The 21,302-nt window shown below is 42.7% G+C and overlaps 1 protein-coding gene across 2 annotated transcripts in view; it reads left to right on the top strand.

Moving 5' to 3' along the window:
* Window positions 1-21,302, top strand: part of CFAP52 (cilia and flagella associated protein 52) — a 56,481-nt gene that overhangs the window by 10,211 nt on the left and 24,968 nt on the right. The window contains exons 2-7 of one of the 2 annotated variants that reach the window (XM_049861520.1): window positions 1,984-2,183; window positions 2,577-2,713; window positions 7,764-7,892; window positions 12,008-12,107; window positions 12,674-12,790; window positions 20,023-20,123. In XM_049861520.1, the coding sequence (XP_049717477.1) occupies window positions 1,984-2,183; window positions 2,577-2,713; window positions 7,764-7,892; window positions 12,008-12,107; window positions 12,674-12,790; window positions 20,023-20,123 (784 nt within the window). Of the gene's footprint in view, window positions 1-1,983; window positions 2,184-2,576; window positions 2,714-7,763; window positions 7,893-12,007; window positions 12,108-12,673; window positions 12,791-20,022; window positions 20,124-21,302 lie in introns of those variants that run through there. The other variant, XM_049861521.1, reaches the window with a different exon arrangement.

Raw genomic sequence — 21,302 nt, 5'->3', positions numbered from 1 at the left:
GTGTGTATCAACTTGGTTAGGCCATGATTCCCAGTATTGTGTGGTAGTTCTCCATTTTGTGATTGTAATTTTATGTTGAGAGGATTAGGGTGGGATTGTAACACCACCCTTACTCAGGTCACCTCCCTGATCCAAGGTAAAGGGAGTTTCCCTGGGGTGTGGCCTGCACCACCTTTTATCTCTCAAGAGATAAAAGGAAAGAGAAGCAAGCGAGAGTTGGGGACCTCATACCACCAAGACAGCAGGACCAGGAGCAGAGCGTGTCCTTTGGACCCCGAGTCCCTTGCCTGAGAAGCTCCTCGACCAGGAAGATTGAGGACAAGGAGCTTCCTTCAGAGGCGACAGAGAAAGAAAGCCTTCCCCGGAGGTGACGCCTTGAATTTGAACTTTTAGCTTACTTTACCGTGAGGTAATAAATTTCTCTTTGTTAAAGCCACCCCCATGTGGTATTTCTGTTATAGCAGCACTAGACGACTAAGATACCCGTGTCCATTTGTCTCATTTTCCTGTCCCTTCCTGCCTTCTCTCTTTGCTTTTGAAAAGATGTTGCCCGTTTGGTCTAATTTACATGATTGAGCTAAAAAGCACGTTCCTCAGGTGTTATTGCTTATTTTATAGACCTGTGTAATCTTTAGCTGATGGGTCAACTTCCGGAGTGACTTCAACTCTGAGTTAAAAGGGTATCTGCGGGACATCGTCTCAGGGTTCCTCCATTCTCTGTCAGACCAGTAAGTCTGGTCTTTTTTTGTGAATTTGTATTTTCTTTTACATTTTTCTCCTGCTCTGTCTAGTACCCTCTATTGCGATCCCTAACAGAGCAGTCAGTGGTGGTAGCCGGGCACCATCTAGTTGTTCTGGGCTCAGAGTGGTGGAGGCTGTGGTAGTTGGGACCAGTAGATGTATATTAGATGGCCGCTGAAGACTCCAGATGCTACTTACCAAAGTCAGATATGCAGAACACTTTCTTTATGAACTATCTTATGACAGTTCACCTAGATGTCCCTGAGACCATGATCCCCAGCCGTTAGCCCAGTAACTTCATCCTTCAGGGTGTTTGGATGCATCTATGAAGTTTCCAAGACTTTGCCTTGGTTATGGTGTGCTGACATTCCCTGTAATGAATGCTGTCTTTCCCTTCACTAAAGTTACCACTTATCTACTATCTAGTTAGTGATTTCCCCACCTTAAATAAACAACAACAACAAAAACCTGTTTTAGTCATCTAGTGCTGCTATAACAGAAATACCACAAGTGGATGGCTTTAACAAAGAGAAGTTTATTCTTTCACAGTCCAGTAGGCAACAAGTCTCAACTCAGGGAGTTGGCTCCAGAGGAAGGCCTTCTCTCTCTGTCAGCTCTGGAAGAAGGTTCTTGTCATCAGTCTTCCCTTGATCTGGGAGCATCTCTGCACAGGAACCTCAGATCCAAAGGACATGGTCTGCTCTTGGTACTGCTTTCTCAGTGGTATGAGGTCCCCATGTCTCTCTGCTTGCTTCTCTCTTTTATGTCTCGAAAGAGATTGGCTTAAGACACTACCTAATCTTGTAGACCTCATCAATATAACTGCCGCTAATCCGTCTTCTTTCATTACGGTGATAGGATTTACAACATATAGGAAAATCACAGAAAACGATAGGCAATCACATAAAATGGTGGACAATCACACAATACTGAGATTCATGACCCAGCTAAGTGGACAAATATTTTGGGGGGACACAATTCAATCCATGGCAATGACCAAAACCAAACTCATTGTTGTTGAGTCAATTCTGACTCACAGTGACCCTACAGGACAGAGTAGAGCTGCCCCATAGGGTTTCCAAGGAGCCGTGGAGGATTCAAAGTGCCGACCTTTTGTCTAGCAGCCATAGTGCTAAACCAGTGTGCCACACCCCTCCCAAAACCTTTCTTTTTGGTGTTCAAGTGAGCAATTACCAGCCACTTACGTACCTGATTATTTTTTTAATCTTCTCTCTCTTTTAGGACACGTGCCCAATGGTCTGAAATGCCATCCTGACCAGGAGCATCTGATTTACCCTTTGGGCTGCACAGTCCTCATTCAGTCGATAAATACTAACGAACAGAATTTCCTGCACGGCCATGGTAACAATGTCTCCTGCGTGGCCGTCTCCAAGAGTGGAGTTTACCTTGCCTCTGGACAAGTCACCTTCATGGGCTTTAAGGTGAGTACACTGAACATAACTCATTGTGAATACATTTAGAGGTACCTACATTGACAGACTACCACTTTGGGCTGTTAACTCTATGTGGCCATGTGTTTTTCTTCTTCTTTCTTTATATCCTTGACTCTTCTTTCTGCTCATTTCATTTTATCAGGCTGGGAGCGAAGGAATCTGATGTTTTTACACCGTATTTTGTGGCATGTGTGGTAATGCTCAGGAGCAAAAGTCACTGTTGTTAGAAATGTTCCCGTTTGGTTGCTGTCATGTGTGTAAAACATGATCTCATTTCTTGAGAAGTAACTATTACTGATGCCTTTTCGCCAAGAGGGGTACCTATCTTCTCAGATCTTTTTAAAACCTGTCTACGTTTCTGACAGTGTATTCTTCCCCCAGGCAGATATCATTTTGTGGGATTATAAGAAAAGGGAGCTGGTTGCTCGGCTGTCACTTCACAAGGGCAAAATTGAGGCTCTGGCTTTTTCACCAAATGATTTGTACTTGGTGTCGCTAGGAGGACCAGATGATGGAAGGTAATGAGCTAAACACATTTACACTTTTCTACCAGGTGTGTTTCCACAGGTAAACGCCAAGTACCCTCTCCTGTCTAGCGTTCTCTGTTGGCCAGTCCGTTTTTGAGTGTGTGTTGTGTAAAAAACCTGTGAGAAAAATGCCAGAGGGCAGTGCTTCTCAAACCTAGCCTACCATCAAAATCAGCAAGAGATGTTTAAAGAATTACTAATGCCTGGTTCCCATCTTCAGAGAGTCTGACTTGATTGGTGCGGGCTATGGTCTGGGCTTTAGGAATATTAAGATTCCCAGGTAATTCTAATGTGCAGCCAATTTTGAAAACCCTTGTCGTCAAAGAAAGACATCAGTGTCATTGTTGTTGCCCTTGTCTTCATGAAGAAGAGCTAATTGTTTTAAAATTGAGCACTTAATGTGTCACAAGTGTACTGAACACTTTAATGGCATTGTCTCAGTTAAGCCTCTCAACAACTCTATGAACTGGGACTTATTGATGCCATATGGCAGATAATTTTTTTCTTTATGTTAAGGTATACAATCCACACGGAAGGCTGTCATCTCTGATTTTTATCAGTTAGTGCTTTAAGTCCTCTTCACTTTCAGCAAGCAAGGTTGTGTCATTTGCATATCGCAGGTTGTCAGTGAGTCTTCCTCAAATCCTGATGCCAAGTTCTTCATACAGTCCAGCTACGTGGATCATTTGCTCACCGTACAGATGGAATAAATATGGTGAAAGGACACAACCTTGTCGCACACCTTTCCTGATTTTAAATTACAAAGTGTCTATCCCCTTGTTCTGTTCAAACAACTGCCTCTTGGCAACATCATGATAAAGGGAAAAAATATTGAAGTTGTCAAGGATTTCATTTTACTTGGATCCATGGAAGCAGCAGTCAAGAAATCAAACGAAGTATTGCTTTGGGCAAGTCTGCTGCAAACGATCTCTTTAAAGTGTTTTAAAAAAAAAAAGCAAAGATGTCACTTTGAGGACTAAGGTACGGCTGACTCAAGCCATGATATTTTCAGTTGCCTCATATGCGTACAAAAGCTGGACAACGAATAAGGAAGACTGAAGAAGAATTGATGCCTTGGAATTATGGTGTTAGTGAAGGGTATTGAATGGACTGCCAGAAGAACAAACAAATCTGCCTTGGAAGAAGTACAGCCAGAATGCTCCTTAGAAGCAAGGATGATGAGACTTTGTCTCACATACTTTGGACATGTTATCAGAAGGGGCAAGTCCCTGGAGAAGGACATCATGCTTGGTAAAGTACAGGGTCAGCAAAAAAGAGGAAGGCCCTCAACGAGCTGGACTGACACAGTGGCTGCAAAAAAAGGTTCAAATATAGCAACAACTGTGAGGATGGCGCATGACCAGGCCATGTTTCGTTCTGTTGTACACAATGTTGCTATGAGTCAGAACCAACTCGAGGGCACTTAACAACTACAATGACGGACAAGGAACCAAGGTCACCAGCTAGTAAATAGCAGAGCTGGGTTACAAACCCTGGTAGTGTCAGGTGTCCAGAGGTGACATTTTAAATTTTCCTCACCAAGACATGACCTTTGGTAGAAAGAGAACACATATACATGAAAAAAAAAAAAAAAAAGTATATTTAAAAGCATTATATTAGGGACAAGAATCAATGCAGTATGTACTCCTAAGTAAATGCTAAAAGAACATTTAAAAAAAAAAAACACAAACGCATTGCTGTGGAGTCAATTCTAACTCAGAGCAACCCTATAGAATAGAGTAGAACTGCCCCATAGAGTTTCCAAGGAGAGCCTGGTGGACTCGAACTGCCGGCCTTTTGGTTAGCAGCCATAGCTCTTAACCACTATGCCACCAGGGTTTCCAAAGGAATATAGTCTAAAGAAAAATAGTAACCCTGAGGCTTGTGTCTGTTTTAATACCTTGATGTACTTTCACATATATTTTCTCATTTGAGCTTCACAGGTTTATTAAAAAGGACATTACATTTATATGTACTCATATATTATGTATTTATATATGTATTGACAGTTCTCCTCTTAATGTATAGTGAGTCAACAAAATTTTCCTAAGATTTCCTCCTTCCATCTGCATCTAAGTAGTCACGCCTCCCAGGAGCCATCCCCATTTGACTGTTTTGGATGAAAAATGTATCCAGAAATCTTCTAGTAACATCATAGTATTAACATTCTTAGCTCAACATAAAGCAGATGTTTGCAACCTCGGCTGCACACTGGAATGGTCTGGGGAGGTTTGAAAACTACTGATGCCTGGGTTCTACCCCCAGAGATTCTTGGAGCTTAGCCACTGGCCCATCCCCACCCCTGCACCTTGCCAGGGAGATGCGGAGGCTAGGCCTTGGAGGAGAGAAATGCCCTTTAAACAAAGTTAATCTGCAAAAGTGTCCATCTCCTCTGTAATTTTCAGCTCGATTTTAGGCTATCTAAAACTCACTTGCAGAAAATTTGGGGAATGTTGAGAAGCCTAAAGAAAGAAAGAGAAACTTTTCTGTGTTAGGAAAACGCAGGAGACCCATCCCTGAGTCCGCATTGCGGTGAGGAGGTGGGGCTTATGCTGAACGTTTTGGACAATCAAGATCAACCGTGAAACTGTGGGAGGGGTCCGTTCTCCCCAAACCAGCTGGCTTCCACACAGAGGGGAGGAACAGAAGGGACCCTGGGAACTGTTTGCAGTTGTAACCTATTTATGTAACTTTTTTTGCCTTGATGTTATACTATCCATGTTGTAACGCAACCTGCTTTTTAATTACCTTTGCACCATGGACATCTTATATGTGTGTATCTAGAGACCTATACCTCATTCTTTGCAATAACTGCTTAGTATTCCATTGAATGGATTGAATGCGCTGGGGTTTATTTTACCAGCTGTCTATGTGGGTGTCTTTATAGAGACCCTGTATTGTCCTACTATGCAGAAGAAGCCAAAATTCAAAAGTAGAGGTACTAATGCCACCCCTCAAATTCTCCCCTCGGTCATGAAGAGTTCCACTCTCCAGAAGCACTTGAGTTTGTTTTTTTGTTTTACAGCTGTATTGAGAAGTACTTCACATACCATAAAATTCACCTGCTTAAAGGATATGGTTGAGTGGTTTTTAATATATTCACAGAGTTGTGCAACCATCACTGTGATCAATTTTAGAGTATTTTTAACACCCCAAAAAGAACCCCAGTACCCATTAGCAGTCACACCTCATCCCCACTCACTCCCTCCCACGTCCACCTCAGTCCCAGGCAACCACTAAAGTATTTCTCTCCCTATGGATTTGCCTATTCTGAAGCTTTCATATAAATGGCACCATATAATATGTGGTCTTTTGTGTCTGGTTTCTTTCGCTTAGCATAATTTTTCAAGGTTCACCCATGTCGTATCGGTACTTCACTTCCTGTGGCTGAATACTGTGCCCTGGTATGGATACGACACTATTTGTTTAGCCATTCATCTGTCCGCGCACATTTGGTTGTTTCCATTTTTTGGCTATCGTGAATAATGCGCCTGTGAACATTCACATACAAGATTTCGTTTGAACATGCGTCTTCTCTCAGGCATGAGGACCTTGGTTTTCACAGTCTTTGTTTTTTACTTCATCATTGTAACTTTTTAAGTGAGTTCTCTCTCCATTCGTCCACTTTAGATGCTATCTATCAATTTCCCACTGTAAAAGGAATCGTTCGTGGTGCTTATACCACCTCTTAGCTCCCTGTTCCCCGTTATGTTTGGTTGTAACGTGATTTTAGACAACCTTCGATAACACATTCTACATGCAGAAAGTCTGGCAAACACAGACGTACGTGTTTTTATATTATTTACTTTTGTAACATTTGCATTCTTTTTCTTTAATATTTTGCACCAACTATTTAACGCAACACCCCCTCCCCAGCATTTTTGGTATTATTATCCAAACACTATTCACTTTAGGAAGTCCCTAGGTGGGACAAACGGTTTGCCCTCAGCTACTAACCAAAAGGTTAGCTGTTTGAACCCACCCAGCGCTGCTGTTTGAACCCACCCAGCGGTGCTGTTTGAGTCCGCCCCATGGTGCTGTTTGAACCCACCCAGATGTGCTGTTTGAACCCACCCAGCGGTGCTGTTTGAGTCCACCCAGCGGTGCTGTTTGAGTCCACCCTGCGGTGCTGTTTGAACCCACCCAGAGGTGCTGTTTGAACCCACCCAGCGGTGCGGTTTGAACCCACCCAGCGGTGTGGTTTGAACCCACCCAGAGGTGCTGTTTGAACCCACCCAGCGGTGCTGTAGAAGAGTGGTCTGGTGATCTGCTTGCATAAGACTAACCCAAAACCCAGTGCCATCGAGTCGAAATAAGACTACAGCCAAGAAAACCCTGGGAGCACAGTTCTACTCTAAAGCACAAGGGGTCGCCGTGAATTGGAATCAACTCCACGGCAAGGGGTTTACTCATTTGAGGACTAAGTCATATGATTGCACCCAGGAAGAAGGAAATGCAACCCTAAATCAGTGCTTCTCAGTGTGTGGCCCCCAGATCCATCAGCCTCAGCATCACCTGGGGCTTATTTGAAAAACAAATTCTTGGGCCCCAACCTAGACCTACTGAATCAGAAACTCTGGAGGTGGACCCAGTAGACTGTTTTAACAGTCCTTCTAAATCAATGTGATGCTCACTTGTTTTGGGGAACACTGCCTTATGTTATATTCTTTATTGAATCCTCTCCCATTTTTTTTCTTTTTCTTTCTTTTTGTTTTGCTGTAACACTTCCCCAAGGAAACCTTTTACATGGCATAAGTGGGTAATAAGCTTTAACACTTTGCTGCAAAATGTCTATTTTATCACCAGACTTGATTGACGGGCTCCCTGGATGCTAGCCTCATAATTATTTCCCTCCAAAACGTGTTACATGTCACCCCATTTGTTTCCTGATATCCAGTGTTATTGAGGAGCTGGGGGGCGGGAGGGTTGGGTTGGGAAAGGTCAGTGTAATTTTTTTATTCCTTTGTTTTTTTCCTTTCTGGAACCACTAAACTAGTTGTTTCTTGTTTTTAAAGTCTGTTTTGTTTTCCCGTTTTGGCAGTGTGGTGGTGTGGAGCATAGCCAGGAGAGATGCCATCTGTGGCAGCCCTGCCGCCGGCCTCAATGTCGGCAACGCCACCACCGTGATCTTCTCACACTGCCAGGATGAGATGTTTGTTACTGCTGGAAAGTACGTGTCAGTGCTCTGTCTTTCCAGAACTCATAAATCGCTATTTACTTGTCTAGAAAACATTAGTTAATTACAATCTGGGGAAACATGTCTTTCATCCTGGACAAATACCTTCTACCATAATTTTCACAATTTTGTAGTCATTAGAAATCCTTTTAGCTGAAAATATTTTAAATTACGGTTATCAAAAATCCTGTGCTTCCTATGGAAAAAACTCTGCCTATCTGTGAAATGCATTCCAGGTTCTTGTTTGCCACTGATAACACATTATGCTCAATCCATGTTCACAGACTAATTTGCAAAATTGCAAAGATTCACCCACTGGTTGACCTTTCTTACCACCTGCTCTTGGTTTACCAGTTGCCATAGTGACCCTATAGGACAGAGTGGAACTGTCCCACAGGGTATCCAAGGCTGTAAATATTTCCAGAAATTGACTGTCACATTTTTCTCCTGTGGAGCAGCTGGTGGATTCGAACCCCAACCTTTCAGTTAGCAGCTGAGCGCTTAACCACTCACGAAATGATAGTTTGTGAATGAACTGTGCCAGGAAGATTCAGCTGGCTGACCATTAGTTACATGAGATCATTTCTGATAGGACCAGCTGGAACGAGCTAATTGTAACCCAGCTGGAGGCCTGAACAGAGGCCAGCATCTGTCCAAGAGAAGAAATTAATTTACAGATTCACTCTTCAGAGCCCTGTGTAGAGTTTGAAGTGAATATTAGACATGTATAAAACCATCCTTTTTTATGTCAGTCGGAAAACGTAGGGTTGAAGTATAGGTTGGGTAGAACCATCCTCTCCAACCCTCATGAAAATGTCATTGAGGCCTCCCATTGGTGAACGGCACACATTGTTGGTTACTTTTCTCATGGGAGTAAAGAATTTATGCCGCTCCAGGTCTGCACTGTTTCTTGGCTGCACCTTGTGGTATGCAGCATGCATTTGTTCAGAGGCAAATTAAGAGAAAGGAAGAGACCATGAAACTAACTGGCCAACTTGAATGCCAGGCCCGTCGAGCAAATCTTAGTAGGACAGTGCTTTACTCCTAAAGCAGCAGACCGTGTTCTTCCCTGTCTTCTGAGGCCACCCACCAGTGCCCACGAAGCCCTTCAACTCTGTTCACATTTACAGAGTGGTTTGACTAAGCCTTTGTTTTATGAGATCTCTCAAAAAAAAAAAAAAAAATGGCAGGAGCTGGCCCATCCTGATGTCTATGGACAGCATTCCTCCAGGAGTCAAACACTGAATCTTACACACACACAATCTAGTACAATCTGTATTCTAGGGGAAGTCCCTGAGTGGTATAAACAGTTAATGTGCTCAGCTGATAACCAAAAGGTTGAAGGTTCGAGTCCACTCAGAGGTACCTCGCTAGAAAGGCCTGATGACCTACTTCCTAAAACTCAGCCACTGAACACCCTATGGAGGTACGGTTGCGCAACTAATTATTGTAATTGCTGTCAAGAAGTTGTACACCTGTAAAAAGTTGAATTGGCAAAAGTTGTGTGATAGATATATTTACAACAATGACAAAAAAAAAAAAAAACTGTAGCTGCTGAGGCTGCTTATGTACAGCCAAACACCTTATGGGATTTGGTTCCTCAGGAGGTTTGGGGTCATGGTTTCATGGGACATCCCAGTTCATTGGCCTAATAACTTTTTTTAATGCTTCTGGTCTGGCTCCTAGCTTGTTGCATAGTGCCTGGGGTCTTAAAAGCTTGTAATTACCATCCAAGGTACAACTGATCTCTATTTGCCTGGAGCAACAGAGGAAGAAGAGGCAGGAATCCTAGTAGGATATGGAATGGGTGGCTAATTGCTTCCACGAACTACCGCCACCTTTACCATGAGACCAGAAGAACTGAATGGTGCCTGGCTACCATCACTGAACATTTTGATCAAGGATTCTATAGAGGAATCCTCATCAAAAAGGGGAAAATGCAGAACAGAATTTTTTATTCTTATAGTATCCAGACTTCCTGGAGCCATAAAAGCTGGAAAAACTCCTGAAACTATTGCCGTAAGTTAATCTTTAAATTTTAAAACAAAAATATCCCCTGAAGTCTTCTTAAAACCAAACAGTAGCCTAGCTTAACTAGTAAAATATGTCTTCCCTGAGCATTATGCTCCTTTAAGGACTATGGATCTGGGATCAAATTGACAACAGCAACTGGAAAGATTAAATAGGAATCTCAGGAGCCAGTGAGCTTATGTTAACGAGGGAGAGACAGCTCAGAAAAGGAGGGTGAGGATGGCTGCACGACGCGAAGACTGTAATCAGTGTCACTGATTTGTACATGTAGAAGCTGTTGATTTGATGTATGTTTTGCTGTGTATACTCTCAACAACAACAACAAAATAAATAAACAAAAAACCCAGTGGGGCACAGTCCAGCTCTGACAGACATGGTGTTACCATGGTTTAGAGTTCGCTCTACGGCAACTGGTTTGATATTCTAGGTCTGCCTCAATTTCACGTGATACTGATAACGGAGGAGAAATTGACCCTGTAAATAAGACTTCTGACATGGCACCCATATACCCTGGGTTCTCCACCACAGTCCCAATTTCGTGTATTCCATTATATTGTTCTCATGAGATGTGGTGTAAATTCTAACTAAAAACTTTAGCATCTAGATTATATCTATCAGAAGGCCATGGAAAAATGGCTTTTTTTTAAGCACTTACTGTGTACATAACTCGGGGTGGGGAGGAGCAAAAGAAGAAAAACAAAAAAGAGAGAAACTGAGCCTGATCAACATATTTTTTAATCAATCTTTTCTGCCTTAGGATGTTAGCTGAAATCTTTTGACTGTGATATTGACTATGAAATTGTTATACACCTATCAGTTCAGATTAAGTCAACATACAGTGATTAAATGCCAACCATAAACCAGGCCCTGTGTGAAGGGCTGACTTCCCTTAACTTTCTGAGTTGCTTAGCTTCATTTTGCCTTCCTTAAAGACAGGAGTCTCCATGCTAAAGTAAAAGCCAGTTGCAGTGAAATTGATTTCGACTCAAGGGGACTCCATGTATGTCAGAACAGAGCTGTGCTCCATAGCTGATAAATGGCAGACTTGTGGAAGCAGATCGCAGGGCCTTTCTTCTGACATGCCTCTAGGCACCTCAAACTGGAACTACTGACCTCTCAGCAGCTGAGCACTTAACTGTTTGAGCCATCCAGGGACTCCCCATACTAAAGTGCTCCTCTTTAAAAAATTTTCCTCAAAACTACTATATCAGCCTGAGACCAGAAGACCTAGAGGGTGCCCAGCTACAACCAATGACTGCCCTGACAGGGAACACAACAGAGAATTCCTGATGGAGCAGGAGAGCAGTGGGATGCAGACCCCAAATTCTCATAAAAAGACCAGACTTAATGGTCTGACTGAGACTAGAAGGACCCCAAGCTCATGTTCCCCAGACCTTCTGTTAGCCCAAGACTGGAACCATTCCCAAAGCCAACTCTTCAGACAGGGGTTGGACTGGACTAAGATATAGAAAATGATACTGGTGAGGAGTGAGCTTCTTGGCTCAAGTAGACACATGAGACTATGTGGGCAGCTCCTGTCTAGAGGGGTGATGAGAAGGCGGAGGGGGACGGAAGCTGGCTCAATGGATACAGGGAATACAGGGTGGAGAGGAGGAGTGCGCTGTCTCATTAGGAGGAGAGCAACTAGGAGTACATAGCAAGGTGTATATAAATTTTTGTATGAGAGACTGACTTGATTTGTAAACTTTCACTTAAAGCACAATAAAATTAAAATGAAAATTTTTTCCCTCAAAAAAAAAAAAAACCTTGCAAGAAACGCTGGTTTGCTCTTCATTTGTTTACTTGCTTATTTATATGCCTGCTTGTTTTCAGTATAGTGGATAGAGCACTCACTTCAGACTCAGAGAGTCCCTGCTCCGCTCTGTGTAAAGTCCACCTCATGGGATCACTGTGAGTGTTTAATGAAAGCTTAATTGTAGAGCTGTCAGCTGTAGCAAGGCCTCAGAAATGTTTCGTTCTCTGCCCTTCAGCTTCTTCAACAGAACACAGAACACAGAGAAGAGATGACACAGTTATCAAATATGTAGTTATTTGATTGTGAAATCTTTTTTTTATAGTGGGACAATTCGAGTATGGGAACTGGATCTCCCAAATCGAAAAATCTGGCCAACTGAGTGCCAAACGGGACAGATGAAAAGAATAGTGATGAGTATTACAGTAAGCATTACTTTAAGTGTTACGTTGAGTAGCTGTTGGTGCAAGCTCTTGTTAACAGTGCTGACCAAGGTGTGTGTGTGTGTGTGTGTGTGTGTGTGTGTGTGTGTGTGCATGCGTGCTGGGGGGTCCTGGAAGGTAAATGTCTCCTCTTCTTTGTACTGATGGTGCAGTAGCCATGGATGGGGAGATGATGACCCGGGCATATGGCAAAAGACCATACTTAAAACCTATGGGCACAGAAAGATTACAACAAAAAGTAAATACACACCTACCTGGAAATTACTAACAGAAAAAAAGGAAGGGAGGGAGGGAGAGAGGGAAGGAAAAAGACAGAAAGAGAGCATGCATGTTAACATCAGACATAGACCTCAGGTGAAGTGCACAGGCCGGTCGGGTCCAGTATCTTCTTCAGATCTGTGTTTGGTCCTGGCTCTGCTCCTCTCAGCGCTGCTCTAACTCGCCTTTGAGCCTGAGGAAATAGCCATGAGCACTCCTATGAGGTCTTCAGGGAAAGCTCATCCCACTGCTGACCACGGGTGCTCATGGCATATCACTCTCTTCCCCAGATGGCCGACGATGATAGCTTTTTCTACCTGGGCACCACAACTGGAGACATTTTCAAAATGAACCCCAGGACTAAACTGCTGACGGACACTGGCCCCTTGAAGGACAAATTCAGCCTGGTAAGCAGAGACAGCGGGCACTGTTCCGCCCTGCTGTTTTCCTAGCCGTTTCTTCTTTCCACAGGTAGCACAGACTTGCATTAAGAAAGGGTCTATGGAAGAACAAACAGGAAAAAGTCTGTGATATAACCGAGGCCACACTTAAATTAGCAAAAGGTGCATCGACTAGTTCTCTGAGCCCTGATCTCCAGTTCACATCCGGGATAAAGGCACATCTATCTAGGTGTCGTTAGGAATCCCTGGGTGCTGCAAATGGTTAATGCGCCCAGCTGCCAGTTGAAAGGTTGGCAGTTCAGGTCCACCCAGAGGCATCTCAGGAGAAAGGCCTGGCGATCTACTTCTGGAAAACCAGCCATTAAAAAAACACCATGGAACACAGCTCTACCCTGACACACATGGGGTCGCCATGAGTCAGAACTGACTTGACAGAAATTGGTTTAGGTGTCCTCAATTTGGAAATCAAACCACATCTTTTTTTCACATCTTGAAGGCACGGGGCCCGTGGCTTTGTGATTTGTGACCGATTGGCCCAACACTGGGGCAGCCCAGTCGTCCCGGGTAAAAGAAGTGTGCTCCTTGATCTACAAGACTATATACGTATGTTTTCCCTAATTTAATAACTCAGATCAGATTTTCACCTCAGCTGACTTTATAAGAAATGAGAAAGACCTAGATGTTGCCAATTGCTTACATTTGCAGAATTTCTGATAATTCTGGTTAAAAGTCCAGCGAGAGACTTTGTATTTAAACCAAAATAGAAAGACTACAATCAAAGGGTAACTTTATATAGTAAGGGTTATTTCTGGCACCTCAGAAAGTTCCAAAGGCTGTTTCTTCTAAACTTTGTGTTTGAAGCTTATACTGGGTTCTGCACCTGCCTGTCTCAATTCTGATAACAGAACAGATGGTTTTAACTAAGCTTACTTTTCCACTTAGCAGATATTCCCAAGAAGGTTTGAAATGTTGTGCCATGTACCTAAGAAAATGTCAGTTTTCTTAATCACATAATCACTTAATATCCAAATTTTAAGGTGACCTGTAGGAATGGGGGACACCCTTGTTGGTGTAGTGGTTAAGAGCTTGGGTGCTAACCAAAAGGTTGGCATTTTGAATCCACCAGGCACTCCTTGGAAACCCTATGGTGCAGTCCTACTCTGTCCTATAGGGTCGCTATGAGTCGGAAGTGACTCGATGACACCTAACAACAACATAGGAATGGGAAGGTGCCCTAGTGGCGCAGTGGTGCAGTTCTCAACTGCTAACTGAAAGGTCGGTGGTTTGAATCCACCAGCTTCTCCAAGGGAGAACGATGTGGTGGTCTGCTCCTGTAAAGATTTACAGCCTTGGAAACCGGATGGGGGCAGTTCTACTCTGTCCTATGGTGTTGCTATGAGCCGGAATCAACTTTACAGTGACGGATTTTATATTAATGGGAGAGAGCTATAGTGTATAGGTAAAGACTCCGCAAGAGGTCAGGGTTCTTCTAATTACTTTTAGGAGAGGGATTCCAACATGTTAGTAGAGAAAAGCAAAGAAGATCAGGTTAAAAGAAGGCAAGACTCAGAGCCCTGCCAGCTCCGACACTTGAGACAAAACTAAAACTAAACCAGGTGCCGCTGAGTCAGTTCCAACTCCTGGAAGACCCCAAGTGAGTCAGAGTAGAACTGTGCTTCGTAGAGTTTTCAATGGCTGATTTTTATCAAACATAGATTGCCAGGCCTTTCTTCTGAGGCAATTCTGGGTGTACTCAAACCTCCAACCTTCTGGTTAGAAGCCGAGGGCTTAACGGTTTGTGCCACCCGGGGACTCCTGACACACCTCCAAAGGGCTCCATAAAATACTAGTTGAAAACTACTGATCTGGATATTTCTTCTTTTTTTTTTTTTTTTTATGTTTTAAGTGAAAGTTTACACTTCAAGTTAGTTTCTCATACAAAAATTTATACACACATTGTTATGTGACCTTAGTTGTTCTCCCTATAACATGACAGCACACTCCTCCTTTCCACCCTGTATTTCCCGTGTCCACTCAACCAGCTCCTGTGCCTTTCTGCCTTCTCATCTCACCTCTGGACAGGAGCTGCCCGTTTACTTTCATGTATCTACCTGAGCTAAGAAGCACTGTCTTCACAAGCATTATTTTATGTCTTATAGTCTAGTCTAATCTTTGAAAAGTTGACTTTAGTTTTAGTTTTGAGCTAACAGGGAGTCTGGGGACCATGTCCTCTGGGGTTCCCCCGTCTCAGTCAGACCATTAAGTCTGGTCTTTTTACTAGAATTTGAGTTCCACACCCCACTGTTCTCCTGCTCCATGAGGTATTCTCTGTTGTGTTCTCTGTCAGGGCAGTCATTGGTTGTAGCCAGGCGCCATCTAGTTCTTCTTGTCTCAGGCTGATGTAGTCAGTGATTTACGTGGCCCTTTCTGTCTCTTGGGCTCATAATTACCTTGTGTCTTTGGTGTTCTTCATTCTCCTTTGCTCCATGTGGGTTGGGATCAACTGATGTGATCTGGATATTTCTGATTCCTAGTACTTGGGACCAAATGCCTGTCCAGAAAAGATGGCTGGCTGTTTTAGCATCCTCACACCTTTAGCATTTTCGTCTCACATGTATGCTTTAATTCCTAACCATTCAGGTCAGACAGTAAATTCCACAAAGCAATGGGATGCCTCCTATAAGGGTGGAAAGAAAATCATTCTTATGGAAAGAGGGGATGGGGCACCACTGAAGACTTTTGGTTTGAGTACCAAGTGATCTTGGGCAGTTACCCATTTTTAAACCCTTCTTAGATATTTTCCCTGTGGTTAGAAAAGTAAAGAATTGCAATAGTTTGTTGTTAGTTGCTGTCGAGTTGCCTCCTGACTCACGGTGACCGCATGTACAAAGGGATGGGACTGTTGTAATCCACAGGGTTCATTGGCTGATTTTCAGAAGATCACCAGGCCTTTCTTCCTAGTCTGTCTTACTGCACTGCGTGATGGGCGACACCAACTCCAGTGACACCACTGCCTTGGTGCCCCTCCCCAGCGGCGCCAGCTTGCCCACCGCCACCTCGGACTCTGGGGTCATTTTGGTGGTACCCCTCTGACAGTGTTAGAAGGTGCGATTTGCACCCCTGAACCCTCTTAGTGATGCCACTGGCTGGCTCTAGAACCTGTGCGCTTAACCACTGTCATCTATAGTTTTTAAAAAGTTCATTTAGAAGTTACACATATGTAGCTTAGAGGCTCTAATGCTTTATACTCCTTGCTTCCTCAAACTTTACAGTCCGTGAACAAATGCTGAGAATGTTCATTCAAGCGTTTTTTTGTTTTGTTTTGTTTTGTTTTTCCTTTTCTTTTCTTTTGAATTGTGTTTTAGGTGAAAGCTTACAGAGCGAATTAGTTTCTCATTAAACAGTTAATACACAAATTGTTTTGTGACATTGGTGGCCAACCCTGTGATGTGTCAACACTCTCCCCTTCTCCACCCTGGGTTCCCTGTTTCCATTTGTCCAGTTTTCCTGTCACTTCCTGCCTTCTCGTCTTTGATTTTGGGCTGATGTATCTATCCATTAGTCTCCCATACATGAGTGAACTAGGAAGCATGTTCCTCACATGCGTTACTGTTTGCCGTATAAAACCACCAAACCCACTGCTGTAGAGCCAATTCCGACTCATAGGAACCCTATAGGACAGAGTAGAGCTGCCCCATAGGTTTTCCAAGGAGCGCCTGGGAGATTTGAACTGCGGACCTTTTGGTCAGCAGCTGTAGCTCTTAACCACTACGCCACTAGGGTTTCCTATTTGTCCTATAGACCTGTCTAATCTTGACTGAAGGATGAACCTTGGGAATGACTTAAGTTCTGAGTTAAAAGATTGTCCGGGAGCCGTACTCTGGGACTTTCTCCAGTCTCTATCAGACCAGCAAACCTAGTCTTTTTTTTGTGAATTTGAATTTTGTTCTACATTTTTCTCCTGCGCTATCTGAAACCCTCTATTGTGATCCCTGCCAGAGCAGTCAGTGGTAGTAACCAGGCACCATCTAGTTGTTCTAGGCTCAGTCTAGCGGAGGGTTGTGCTGGTTGTCTGGTCCATTAGGCCTTTGGACTAATCTTTGCCTTGTGTCTTTGGTTTTCATTTTCCTTTGCTCTGGATGGGATGGGACCGGTAGATGTACCTTAGATGACCACTTGCAGGCTTTTGGGACCACAGACACTACTCACCACAGTTGGAGGTAGAGCATTCTCTCTCTATAGTGTGTTATGCCCGTTGAGCTAGACGTCCCTGGAGACCTTGGTCCCCAGCCCTCAGCCCCAGTAGCTCGGTCCCTCAGGGACTTTGGATGTGTCTGTGAAGCTTCTATGACTTCGATCTGGTCAATCTGTGCTGACTTCCCCAGTATTATGTACTGTCTCACTCTTCTCCAAAGTTACCACTTAGATACTATCTAAACCAAAAAAAACCTGAACCTGTTGCCATCAAGTGGATTCCGACTCATAGTGACCCTATGGCACAGAGTAGAACTGCCCCATAGGGTTTCCAAGGAGCAGCTGGGGGATTTGAACTGCTGACCTTTTGTTTAGCAGCAACATGCTCAACCACTGTGCCACCAGGGTCACGTACATTAGTGTTTTTCTCTCCCTACCCCCTGCCTGGTAACCATCAAAGATTGATTCTTTTTGTGTGAAAGCATTTTCATGAGTTTTTATAATAGAGTTCTCGTATAGTATTTATCCTTTTTTTTTATTGTGCTTTAAGTGAAAGTTTATAAATCAAGTCAGTCTTTCATACAAAAACAGTATTTGTCCTTTTGTGATTGACTTATTTCACTCAGCATAATGCCGTCCAGATTCTTCCATGTTGTGAGGTGTTTCACAGATTTATCAATGTTCTTTATTGTTGCATAGTATTCCATTGTGTGGATGTACCACAGTTTGTTATCAGTGCGTATCATGTACCATAATTTGTTTACCCATTCATCTATTGATGGGCACTTAGGTTGTTTCCATCTTTTTGCTATTGTGAATAATGCTGCAGTGAATATGGGTGTGCATATGTCTATTTGTGTGAAGGCTCTTATTTCTCTAGAATATATTCCTAGGAGTGGGATTGCTGGATCGTATGGTATTTCTATTTCTACCTTTTTAAGGAAGCACCGTATCGCTTTCCAGAACGGTCATACCATTTTGCATTCCCACCAGCAGTGCATAAGAGTTCCAGTCTCCCTGCAGCCTCTCCAACATTTGTTATTTTCTGTTTTTTTTGATCAGTGCCAGTAATGTAGGGGTGAGATGGTATCTCATTGTTGTTTTGATTTGCATTTCTCTAATTGCTAATGATCGTGAGCATTTATTCATAGGTTTGTTAGTTGCCTGAATGTCTTCTTTGGTGAAGAGTCTGTTCATTTTCTTTGCCCATTTTTTTAACTGGATTGTTCGTAGAGGTGTTGACGTTTTCTGTAAATTTTAGAGATTAGATCTTTGTTGGATACGTTGTAGCAAAATTTTTTTCCCCAATCTGTAGGTTCACTTTTTACTCTTTTGGAGATGTCCTTTGTTGGGCATAATTGTTTAATTTTAAGGAGGTCTTATTTATCTAGTTCATCTTCTGCTTTGTGTGTGTTTTCAGTTATGTTTGGTATTTTATTTATGCCATATGTTAGGGTCCCTAGTGTTGTCCCTATTTTTTTCCTCCATGATCTTTATAGTTATAGGTTTTATATTTAGGACTTTGATCCATTTTGAGTTAGTTTTTGTGTATGGTGTGAGGTATGGACCTTGCTTCATTTTTTTACAGAGGGACAACCAGTTATGCCAGCAGTATTTGTTAAAGAGACTGTCTTTTCCCCATTTAATGGACTTGGGCACTTTGGCAAAGATCAGCTGACCATAGGTGGTAGATGGATTTCTGTGTTCTTGATTCTTTTCCATTGGTCTATGTGTCTGTTTTTTGTACCAGTACCAAGTTGTTTTTACTACTATAGCTGTTGTCTCAGTCATCTAGTGCTGCTATACCAGAAATATCACAAGTGGATGGCTTCAGTAAACAGAAATTTATTCTCTCACAGTCTAGTAGGCCAGAAGTCCAAATTCAGGGTGTCAGCTCCAGGGGAAGACTTTCTCTGTTGGCTCTGGAGGAAGGTCCTTACCATCAGTCTTCTCTTGGTCTAGGAGCTTCTCAGGCACAGGAACCCCAGGTCCAAAGGACGTGCCCTGCTCCTGGTGCTACTTTCTTGGTGATAAGAGGTCCTCCTGTCTCTCTGCTCGCCTCTCTCTTTCGTTATGTCAAAAGAGATTGGCTTAAAACACAATCTAATCTTGTAGATTGAGTCCTGCCTCACTGACATAACTGCCACTAACCACATCTCGTTAACATCATAGAGACAGAATTTATAACACACAGGAAAATCACATCAGATGACAAAATAGTGGACAATCACACAATATTGGGAATCATCACCTAGCCAAATTGATACACATATTTTTGGGGGACACAATTCAGTCCATAACAACTGTACAGGAGGTTCTGCGATCAGGTAGTGTAAACTCTCCTGCCTTGTTGTTCTTCAATAATGCTTTGCTTATCCGGGACCTCTCTCCTTTCCTTACATAGTTGGTGATTAGTTTTTCCGTTTCGCTAAAGAGTGCCGTTGGTATTTGGATTGAGATTGCTTTATATCTGTAGATCGCTTTGGGTACTGTTGACATTTTCACAATGTTGAGTGTTCCTATCCATGAACGTGGTATGTTTTTGCATTTATGTAGGTCTCTTTTGGTTTCTTGCAGTAGTGTTTTATAATTTTCTTTATATAGGCTTTTACATCCCTGGTTAGATTTATCCTAAGTATTTTATCTTTTGGGGGAGTATAGTAAATGGTATTGCTTTCCTGATTTCCTTTTCAAAGTTCTCTTTGTTGGTGTAGAGGAATCCAACGGTTGTTGATTTTGTATCCTGCTACTTTGCTGAATCCTTCTATTAGTTCCAGTAGCTTTCTTGTGGAATTTTTTAGATTTTCTCTGTATAGGATGATATCATCTGTGAACAGAGATAGTTTTACTTCTTCCTTACCAAGGTGGATGTCCTTTATTTCCTTATCTTGCCTTATTGCTCTAGGTAGGACTTCCAGTACTATGTTGAATAAGAATGGTGATAAAGGGCATTCTTGTCTGGTTCCCATTCTCAGGTGGAATTGCACTGAATATTAATGATAAGACTCCTTGGCCTTGTTCTTAAAGGGTGTTTCTCCCCCCAGGGGGTGTCAGCTGTCAAGTGCCTGAAGATGGGGGGTCTGTTGTTGGGCTCTGGAGCTGGATTGCTCGTCTTCTGTAAAAGCCCCAGCTACAAAGTCATCAAGTAAGTTCTGGGCCCGACAGGGTTGTGATGGGGAGACACCCACCAGAGGGCGGTTTGCTTCAAGCTAGCAACTAAGTGATATTGGCCAATTGACATTTGGTGAAACAATTTCATCTTGGTGTTAAAATGAGTAGTTGGAATCACAATAAATGATGGTTTCTCTGCCAATGAAAAGACAACAGCTTATGTCCACTCAAGCCAAAACCAAACCTGTTGCCATTGAATTGATTCCGACTCATAGCAATGCTAAGGGTCAGAGTAGAACTGCCCCATAAGGTTTCCTGGGGTTTTGAACTGCAGAACTTCTGATTAACAGTTGAGCTCTAAACCTACCTAAAGGGGATACTGTCCTTTTAATAGACACATTATTATTAAGCTAGTGCATTGAGCCATCACAAAGGAAATGTGCTGTTACAAACATATCCAACAAATAACCCCAAATTTCAAACTTTTCAAAATTGGTTCATTCAACAAAATTTATTGGGCACTTTTTATTATGTGCCAGGCACTGTGCTAGTAGTTAATACATTTGAATACAAACTTTAACACAAATAGCCAACATTTACCAGCAATTTCTATACGCCAGACAGTATGCTGTGCACTTGTCATGGTTTATCTAATTAAAATAAAATAAAGTAGAACCTTATATATTGTCATCAGCAGATATTTATTGAGTACTTCTTCTGTCCAAACCAATGTGCTAAACAGTAAAATAGTAAAGAAAAATAAGATGTGGTATTTGTTCCCCTGGAGCTTAAAATCTGGTTTGGGGATAAAATATATACACATGAAACAGTCACTACACTACAAGATGGTACATAAGCACAAACTTCATGGTTCAGATAAAGTAAAAAATACCATGGGTGTTGGAGAGAAGACCAGAGAAGGGAGGGATCACGTTGGGCTGCAGAAGTCGAGGAAGAGTCTTCACAGAGAAACAGAGGCAGAAGTTGAGCTCAGCTCTAAAAAAAGCCAGCCAGTCCTAGACTTGCTCCATATGGCCTCAGCTAGCTCCTAGAAAGCATGTGTGTCGTAGATACAAGCATCAGCTGTCATCACTCAAACAAACATATGCAGAGCACTCGCTGTGTGCCTGGCGCTATTCTAGGTGCCTGGGATATATCAATGAATAAAGTAAACAAAGAAGAAAAGAGGTCCCTGACGTCATGGAGCTGATAT

Source organism: Elephas maximus, chromosome 19 (genome assembly GCF_024166365.1).
Source record: "Elephas maximus indicus isolate mEleMax1 chromosome 19, mEleMax1 primary haplotype, whole genome shotgun sequence".
Classification (NCBI taxonomy): Eukaryota; Metazoa; Chordata; class Mammalia; order Proboscidea; family Elephantidae; genus Elephas; species Elephas maximus.
The sequence above is the reverse complement of the archived record's forward strand: the minus strand, read 5'-3'. Positions and strand labels throughout refer to the sequence as shown.